This window comes from Cupressus sempervirens, chromosome 10 (genome assembly GCF_028749045.1).
Source record: "Cupressus sempervirens isolate cs-2001-9-10 chromosome 10, ASM2874904v1, whole genome shotgun sequence".
Lineage (NCBI taxonomy): Eukaryota > Viridiplantae > Streptophyta > Pinopsida > Cupressales > Cupressaceae > Cupressus > Cupressus sempervirens.
In genome coordinates, this window is record NC_143127.1 from 62,248,284 (window position 1) to 62,258,564 (window position 10,281).

General features: G+C 37.0%; 1 protein-coding gene across 1 annotated transcript; it reads right to left on the minus strand.

The window, feature by feature from the left end:
* Positions 1–288: 288 nt before the first annotated feature.
* LOC149532565 (uncharacterized) lies at positions 289–10,013 on the minus strand. The gene is made up of 6 exons (XM_089804817.1): positions 1,361–10,013; positions 1,210–1,278; positions 1,053–1,118; positions 875–964; positions 709–774; positions 289–622 (listed from the first exon to the last, which is right to left on the minus strand). The coding sequence occupies exons 1-3, from the start codon at positions 2,060–2,062 to the stop codon at positions 1,077–1,079; spliced, it is 813 nt and encodes a 270-aa protein (XP_089660943.1). The 5' UTR covers positions 2,063–10,013; the 3' UTR covers positions 289–622; positions 709–774; positions 875–964; positions 1,053–1,076.
* Positions 10,014–10,281: the final 268 nt, after the last annotated feature.

Below are 10,281 nucleotides of genomic sequence, written 5' to 3' on the forward strand. Positions count from 1 at the left end.
TACATGAAGTTGATGATCACAATTGTTTACAACTATTCACCAGAAATAGCTTCTTTGCAATTTTTGAGAAATACTAATAAAGCAAAAAAGAACACCTACTAGTTGGTAGACATAATGGCAACGCTCTAGCAATTGAATTTAATTTCATACATGCACATATCTAATTTAATGTCATACATGAACATATCTAATTTAACGTCATACATGAACAAACATATAATATAAAATGATAACCAATAATGTCATATACATTAACAAACACATAATATATTATGATAACCAATAATGTCGTATATGAACAAACATATCATATATTAACCAATAATGTCATACATCAAATATGTCATACATCAAATATAGAATGTCATATGTACATCAAATGTGTATCGAATATGTCTCTCAGATGCCTATATATATACATGGGGAAGGAAACAAGTCTATATATATATATATATATGTATGTATGTATCAAATATCTCAACTACATCTTTTCCTTCCCACGAGGGGAAGGAAAAAAGTCTCTCGACGTCCTCTGCCATCATGTGGAGGGAGATAGTGGAGATGATGGGGCCCTCCTGACACACTCACTTGACCTCTTGTTGAGGCTCTTCTCTAGGTCCAACTGATACAAAGAAAGTAGATATAAATCAATATTTATTATACATTGAAATCAAATATATGTACTCACAAAATCAATTATTTTCTTACCGCCAACAAATAGTCACTCTGTAAGTCCACCTCAAATGCTCGTGGATGATCAGGCGTGACAAGACCCTACAACAATTCAATAAATATAATCACTTATAAATAACATTAGAAATTTTTAGATTAACTATTATAAACAACAACTAAAACGAAGAAAATTCTTTCATACCTCCGTTAGTGGCTGTGAGCTAGCGACAGCTGCGGCCACTCCACTATCAACAGACTGTCACAGATGAGGAGGTGTGTCCGACATCATGAGCTACATGTCATACAATAAATGTTATATCTAACATGAAACATGGAATAAATATAATCAAATGAATTAAATTAACATGAAACAACTATACCTATGTGAAGCTCGTATGATGTCTCTACTCTGTATCTGTGGTAAAGGTTGAGGGTCTTGTGGAGAACTGATGCACATGCATATTTTTTTTGGTCAATCCTTAATATGATTACGTAATAAATATATGTATTAATTAAAATGATTAAATTGATACATACCTCAAGACTCGTCGAAGGGACAAAAAATGGGCCTGGAGGATTGCTGCTAGTCCCAGGAACACTTTGACCCTAAATTTTGAACAATGTCAATAAATCCTAATTAATTAATCATTCACTATACGTATGAAATGTGATCAAATTAGTAATTTACCTGTGTGTCAATGCCAAATGTCTCATTCAGGAACTGATCGGTGACAAGCCCATCATCTGCACCATCTCCGACATGAGTGCCAAATGTGCATAGGGATCCACATGAAGTGCACATGTGACCATGACGTATAGAAGGCTTCCCCTCAACTAATGGGCTCGTGGAATGGATGAGGGTCTTCGTCAAAGCATTAATGGTCCCTAGAGTGCTGGCCTCTACATGTTCCTTCACAACTAAAGGAATAATCACATGCTCGCGCTGTGGATGGACCACGGCTGCCCTAACTACATTAGGGTCACGACGTGCTCTTGGCCTCTCAAATGATGACCCCCCACCTCTACCCTGGGAGTCTAACATATCAAAATAGTTGGGGATCTCCCCAAGGACAAACTCACAATATAATTTCTTCAAAAAATACATGGGGACCTCGTGATTGTTGCAAAGAGGGGCATCAAAAACCATCCACCATCTATCCCAAAAATTATTTCTAATAGCATCATGTATGCACCAATGGATGGGGAATCGTTTAGTACCCTCTCTAACTGTATTTTGCTCACCGGGTTTTCTAAATAATGCACATATACTACCTTTTGGTATTTCTTTTTTTCTAACATCTTCATATGACAATTTATTTGCATAAAATCTTTTTTTTTCATCCCTCCTAGCCCACCAATGTAATGTCCCCTCTTTAGTTCGACATGGCATTGATCATGGATTTGCCTATTCCAGACTCTCGTAGGCAAATGGTGTGGAAAGAGAGTCAATTCTGCGGATCAGATAGTCATATCTTGCTCTTGAAGAAGTGTTAAGAGGTTATATTTTATCATTATGTGATATTGGGGCCCACATATTATAATTTTAATTTGAGTTGCACTTTTTATTTTATAAAATTACTTTATTATAAAAAAGTGCATTATAATGAGAAATTATAAAGGATGTTTCTAGAAGTTCTAGCAACTTCTTAGAAAAGTGAATAAATAGAGGGCTGGGCCTCTCATTTGGACATGCTTGGATTGGAGAACTCTTCTACTTCTTCATTGTGAAGACATTTGTGGACTTTGGATCTGCAAATTATTCGATCTTTGGGAACGAATCACTCCCTTGGATTAGCGACTTTGAGGGTGTGAAATATCACCTGAATTGTTGCATAATTGGAGTTGGTATTCAGCCATCTCATTGGAGCTTATTGAGAATTTGTTGATAGGGTTTGTTTTTGGTTGGAATAAGGATTTCAGATTTGCCCTATCATTGGAGAAGCATTTGACAAGAGTTTGAAGACAGAATAAGTGCATTTTCAGAATTGGCAAAGCAAGGTTCGGAACCACATAATTGCTCATATCTCATCAACCCCTTGGAGTTATTTTTTATGGTTTTACAGGGTTACTACCTAACCCTAGGCGCCCATTTTCCTTGCATTTGGGGGTCCCAAAACCCTAATATTATTTTATTTTAGCAGCCGTACAGGTACGGCCTGGTACGACCCTGCTAGTTTGGGCAGCAGCAGCAAATTAAGGACAGTTTGGGGGTGCGGTTGGAGGTCTTCATCAATGATCTGCAACAAAACGTGGTGTTCTTCCATAGTTCTTCAAACCAAGTTCTTGCATTCTGAAACATATGTCAATTTTTGGGTAAATTTGTTGTCATACAGTCATTGTAATAATCAGTTCAAAATTGGTAATAAAAATAGTTTCAGAATTTATTGCATTGTAATTGAAATATAGTTCAATGGCTTTATATATATTGTAATTCTGTGATTATATTCTGAAAGTATCAAATCTGAAATTACCATATTCTGAATATTGTTACTGTTACACGCCAAGTGTTTGACAAAATTCCTAAGTTCAGTTTGAGGGTTTCTGTGGCCTTTATAGTGAGGGTCATTACAGCCAAATATCTAACTGACCACTAACTAAGGCTATCTGAGTGTTAATGGATTTGAGGGATGATGCCAATTGAGCCCTCATTGGATTGGTTTGTCCAGATTCTTTCAACCGAGCAATGATTCCTTCTAATTCAGTTTTCCCTCTCTCTATTTCATTTCTTATATTTTCTTGTGTGCCTGGTGGAGGTCTTGCAATTGGTTCGGGTTGTGGAATTTGTTCTTCTTCTTGAGGAGGGTTTTGGTTTTGGGGTTCTTGAGGGTTTTGATGTTCTTGTGGATTTTTTGGTTGATTATGAACATTTCCTGATAAAAAATCAATTGAAATTCAAATAAATAAACAAATCTAAATGAAATTTGTAAAAACCCTACAAAAGAATATAAAAAACTTACAAAACAATATGAAAAATATATCAAACAATGCAAAGTTAGGTTTATATCACTTACGGCGTCGTCGTGGGTGCACTTGTGGTCTTGGATTTTGTCGACGAGGAGGCATTTTGGCAAATGGTGGTGCAAATGTTGATTCTTCAACTCGCGTACGCACTGCTCGCTGTAGGAGTAGAAGAAAATGCTGATGAAAATGATGGGCTGCGAGTTTGCAGCCCATCATATATACTTTTTATTTTTTAAAAGCGTGTACACGCTGCTTTTTAAAATAGGAAAAAAAAATTCATTGTCACCTTTTTGACACCACAACTCGATGCATATGCCCTACACTTAAGAGAGGATTGATTTACAGCATTCAATTCCATACAATCCTCAGCAAAATGGTGTTCCAGAACAGAAGAATAGATCCTTGAAGGAAATGGCAAACTGTATGATTCACTCTTGCACCACAATATTGGGCAGAAGCCATTAACTGTGCTTGTTATATCTAGAACTATGTTCCTCACCAAGCCTTGAAGGGAATCCTCCTTTTGAAGCTTGGAGTGGTCGGAAACAATTAGTTAAGAACTTTTGAGTTTTTGGCTCCCCTGTATGGGCCCACATTCCTACAAAGAAATGTAAGGCCTTGGATCTGCAAAGTAGACCTTGCATATTTGTAGGTTATCTTGATGGTATGAAGGGTTATCGGTTGCTCCACCCTACTACACATGAGTTATTCATTGAGAGGAGTGTTTAGTTTGAGGAGGGATCTTCAAGCTCACTTTTTATCACTTCTCCAACTCCTTCTACCTTGACATTAGAGTTACTTGGAATACATGACAGAGCTTCTAATGAGTCAAATTCACCTGAACAATCTTCTACCTCTACTTCTGATGCAGAAAGTGATTTAGAGAACACACCTCCTTCCTCTCCTAGTCATCATTCAGAGGTTAATGATTCCCCTCTAGATTCTCCATCTTCCTGTCCACTTTGGGCTAGACTGACCTTGCAGTCTACAGGTGATTGGGTTGGAGATTCATCAGACACCAGGAGAACTTGTTCACAATTCCAGGATGCTCCACATGTCTTCATTGCTACTGCCTTAGATCCACAGTCCTTTCATGAGGCTTCTGGTAATCCTGAGTGGCATACAGCTATGCAGGAAGAGTATAGTTCCTTGATGAGGAACCACACTTGGGATCTTGTCCATCTTCCTAAAGGAAGAAAACTTGTTCGATGTAAGTGGATCTATCGGACAAAATTTGCAGCAGATGGGTCAGTTGACAAACACAAGGCTCGCTTGGTCGCCAAAGGATTCTCCCAAGTTCCTGGGATTGACTACTCTGAGACTTTTGCGCCAGTTGCTTGAATGAATTCCATTCGAATTGTTCTTGCCATTACTGAAGCTAATCATTGGGAAGTACATCAAATGGATGTGAAGAGTGTTTTTCTTCATGGTGACCTTCATGAGGAGATCTACACGGAGCAGCCACAGGGCTTCCTTCAGGATTCTTCACTTGTGTGTCGTCTTCGAAAGTCTCTCTATAGCCTCAAACAGGCTCCTCGGGCCTGGTATGCCAAGATGGACTCCTTCCTTCTATTAGTTGGGTTCACTCGATGCCATTCTGATCCTAATGTCTACATTTTGTAACAGGTTTTTTTATTCACCAAACCCTTCACTGAGAGCAAGTTCCTTCATTTGCGAGCTTTGCTGGGGGTGCGGGATGCTTCATCTTTTGGGGGGGGCCTCTTCCTCTCACTCGGAGTCCTAACTTTTTTTGGGGGGGTCTCTTTTCTCTCTCTTTTGGAAAATCTTATGTACATGGGTACCTCATCAGGCTTGACTTTCCGGGACCCATTTCTACATCCACCTAAGCTTCGCTTATGGGGGGGTGTTAGTGTAGTTTTTTATTTTTCCTATTTTGCTAGATTTTTCCTACACTTTTAATAATCTCACTTAGGTTAATAAAGCATGTCTTATTATGTGAATGGTTTTGAGGTGTCACCTTCCTACATGTGAGCATCCATTAGCTATCTTGGGAAGATACTTTGCTATCTTTAGTCCGATAGATGGTTGCTCCTCATTGGTTGGTGTTGCCACCTCCTCTCTCTTCCTAGCCTGTATAAGCATGCTACTTGGCTTGTATTTACATCTCTTGTTTTTGCATCCTCTTAATGTTATTTTTCTTCTAGCATTTGCATTACTCTCTTGGAAATTAACTCTGTGTTGCTATTTTGATTTTGTATCATTTGCATTCATAGTTTAGATATTTATTCTTTGCACTAGTTTTCTAGGTTATTAATCTTTTCAAATTCTAACAGATTTTATTTATTATTTGGAAGGACCGCAATGTTAGAATTCTTTTAGAATAACTGAGAGGGGGGTGAATTAGTTATTCAAGGTCCAATAATGTCCAATACAAATTTTTCTTTCTAGCCTTTTTACTTTCTTGTCAAATCCTTAATGGCATATAATTGAAATTATCATGCATGCAATTAAACATTAAACAATCATGAAAAGTAAACATGCATCACCACATAACACAAAGATTTTGGTGACTCAGAAACCCTCCAGGAATAAAAAAGAAAAAACTAGGGTGGGGATGATACCCACAAAATAACTATGCAATTGATTTCAACCACTTCTGATGGTTTGCCCTGTTAAAGACTACAACACACTGTTAAATGTGACCCTGTTAAAGGATTTCTACACCCTGTTAGGAGTGTGCCCTATTAGAGGACTTAAGAACATTCAACTTAGAATGCCACCCTTTTAAAGGATTTACATAGAGTTGTTAGGCCCACCCAAGTCCATGGGATTTACAATCACTTTCTCAAAAGAATCTTTTATCCCTCTCTAAGGATCTCCTATCCTTCTCTTAAGGATCTCTTATCCTTCTCTTGGGGATCTTCTATTCTTTTCTTGAGGCTTATCCACCTAGCTATTAAGTTAACTTAGCAATGTAAGATTTCAATGTCTAATACAATGGTAAGAAAGTATTAGAAAGGTTTTGACCTGATAAAGATTGCAACTCTAACCTTGCAGATTTCAGATCACTCTTTAGTTCTTTTCTTTGCTTGGCTTTTTTTCCTTGAAGTGCTGACAGCTTGTTCACCCTTCAAGATCTGTCTGCTTGAGTTCTTCCACTCGTTATGCCAATGCACTCTATGGTCACTTGATCAACTCAGAGTCTTGATGCTTTGTGCTTACTTCTCACTATGTCCTCTTCTTGACACTTCACATTAGCCTTCGCTTGGCTTCTTCACACAACCATACTTATGACCAACTCCCTCACACTATTGATCTCTAACCTATAGCTCCTTATAAAGAAGTTTTGTTCTTCATTTCCCACTCAAATCTTCACGCTCATTAATTTGATTTTACCTGGGAGAACGATATTATTTTCCCTCCAAATTGTTTCTTCCAGAAACTTCATGATAAGTCCATCAGTATTCACTCAAAATTGGTTTGCATGGTTTACATGAAATTTTGTGTCATCTACTCATCATCCTTATCATCCAACTAATTCACAAAATTCAATGTAACAAACTTATCGTTACGGATTTGGTAAATCTTTTTGACTTAACAAATAATGTAGCAACTTGGCATCATTGGTTTACCGATGCTTGGCACCTTCGGTGTTACTCAACTTCTATTGCATTTACTGATGTTCAGCACTTGAAGTCCTTTCTTGAGTTACTTAGCACTTGAACAATCCTGCATTACTCGGCACCTAAAAAATCTTGTGTTACTCAGCACTTGAACAATCATGTGTTACTCGGCACCTCAAGGTTTGCTCGACACACACTGAAGTTGAACTTGCTCAGCTTCAACTAAGTATTTTCTCAGCTTCAACTAGCTTGCTCGGCTCTCTCAAATGAACTTAGTTAAACCTTACATCTTTGATGTGTCTTAGTGTGTCCATTCCCTATGTCTTAGAGTATGTCATCAATACACTATTTTATCAATGGCTTAGTTGATTCTTATACTTCATTACAACATCATAACTTCAACCTTTCTCTAAGTGCTCTAGTTACATCTTATTGATTGCCACCTCCTTATCAATCAACCAATTGATAGTATTTGGATCACTTAAGCAATTGTCATTCCTGCAAGTAGCAAGTTTGACATCAATGACAAAACAATGATTGAAAGCATTATTTACGAGTTCCACTAATATTTTCAATCATTTTCGACAATCTCCCTCTTTGGGATTGATGGCAAACCAAACTGATCAATTGATTGAGCTGATCAACTTAGTTAACACCAAAATTATATACCAAACATAAAACTTGTTTACATTACATATCCTGTTTTGCTGATACAAATTGAATCCTTTGTTCTGCTTCTCCCTCTTGACTGTTGCATCCTTACTCTGTATTCCTGATCCTTCCTTCATAGCTTCTTGGTAATCAGTTTCTTATCTCTTCTGAATCTCCCTCTTTCATCTCTCCTTTCATACATTCTCATACATCTCCATATCTTTACCTTTCATTGATCAATTTCTCATAAATCTCCCTCTTTGACATAAATGCCAAAGATGTAGCATCTTCAACATGCTAAATATAAGCTTTGCATCTCATGTTTTCTCCCTCTGTCACCATGCTTGTGTCTGATTTGGATTTTCTACTCCTGTTAATATCCTCTGCATCATTCTTCTGATATTTCAATGATCTGTTCCTTTTTGATGTAGGATAACTCCTTTATTGCTTTAGACTAATTGAGTTAGGGGTATTACCCCCAACTTGCCTCTAAGATATTCATAAGTATCCTTGGGCAATGGTTTGGTGAAGATATCTACAATTTGTTCCTTTGTGTGAATGTATTGCATCTTCACTTGTTTGTCTTCCACCAATTCTCTAACATAGTGATACTTTATTGCAATATGCTTGGTTTTTGCATGCATTACTGGATTCTTGGATATGTTTATAACACTTCTATTATCACAATACAATATCACAAGTTTGGTTACCTCTTCTTTCATTCATTTCAATAGATGTTTGAGCCACACAATGTTTGTGCAATTGATTGCTGCTACCACATAGTCTACTTCTGTAGTGCACTGAGATGTGCATGTTTGTTTCTTGCTAGTCCAAGTAACTAGCCTTTTACCTAAGAATAATGCTCCTCCACTTGTGTTTTTCCTGTCATCAATGTTTCCTCCCCAATCCGCATCTGTGTATGCATTGAGCTCAAACTTCTCATTCTTTTTTTAGTATAGGCCAAAATCATCAATTTCTTTGAGATACCTCATTATCCTTTTTACTGCCATGAGATGATTTTCTCTAGGATTAGCAGAGAATCTAGCCACTATTCCAACTGCTAATGCTATGTCTGGTCTGCTATGTACAACATATTGTAGTTTTCCAATCATAGATCTATACATTGTTTGATTGACTTCATCTGATTCATCATTTTTGGATAGTTTATGTCATGTTGCCATTGGTGTGCTGATAGGTTTGGAGTCTTCCAATCCAAACATCTTGAGCATCTCTTTGATGTACTTTGATTATGTCACAAATATACCATGTTTCAGTTGATGTACTTGCAATCCAACAAAGAACTTCATTTCTCCAAACATAGACATCTCAAACTCATGTTTCATTTCGTCAGGAAAATTTTTGCAAAGTGCTTCCTTTCCTCCAAAAATTATGTCATCCACAAATATTTTAGATACAAGGACATCCTTACCTTCTTCTGATTTGATGTACATGTTGTTGTTATCATCAGTTCTTTCAAATCCTATTTGCACTAGATACTTGTGAAGTCTCTCATACCAAGCTCTAGGGGCTTGCTTTAATCCATATAGAGCCTTATGCAATTTGCATACCTTGTTTTTATTATTTTCATCAACAAATCCTTTTGGTTGCTCTATGTAGACTTCCTCTTCAAGTATACCATTAAAAAATGCAGACTTAACATCCATTTGATAGACTTTAAATTCTTTGAAAGCTACATATGCCAGTAAGGTCCTTACTCCTTCCATTCTAGCAACAAGAGCAAAAATTTCTCCATAGTTTAGTCCTTCTTGTGCATACCCTTTATAGACTAGTCTTGCCTTGTTCCTTGTGATTTCACCATTCTCATCTAACTTGTTTCTAAATAACCACTCAGTTCCAATTACATTCTTGTTAGCTAGTCTTGAGACTAAGGTCCATGTCTTGTTCTTTTCAATTTGTTCTATTTCTTTTTTCAAAGCATTGTACCAATCATCATCTTTTATGGCTTCACTTATTATTTTTGGTTCCATTTTGTTGAGCAGACATGTCTCACTTCTGAGTCCATTCCTTGTCATTGGTCTTGGCTCTTTGTTTCCAATAATTTGATTTGCAGGATGAAGTTTTCTTACATACTTTGCCAATACTAGTTCTTTGCTTGTTTGCATGTTGTCTCTTTCAGAGTCTGAATCTTCATGTGTATTTTCATCAGATATTTTTTCATTTCCTTCATGTTGATAGTTTTCAGAGTCTAAATGAACATTCCCTGTATTTTGCAATTTGGCTTCTGAATGTGTCTACTGCTTGGCATTCACTGCCTATGACTTGAAAAATACTGAATTTTGTTGCTAATTGTCATTCTAAGTTGCAACTTCACCATTATTAGGTATACCTTCATAAAAGTATACAAAGGTCTTGTATTCTTTTTCTTTCTTGGTGTTCTGAACACTTTGAACTC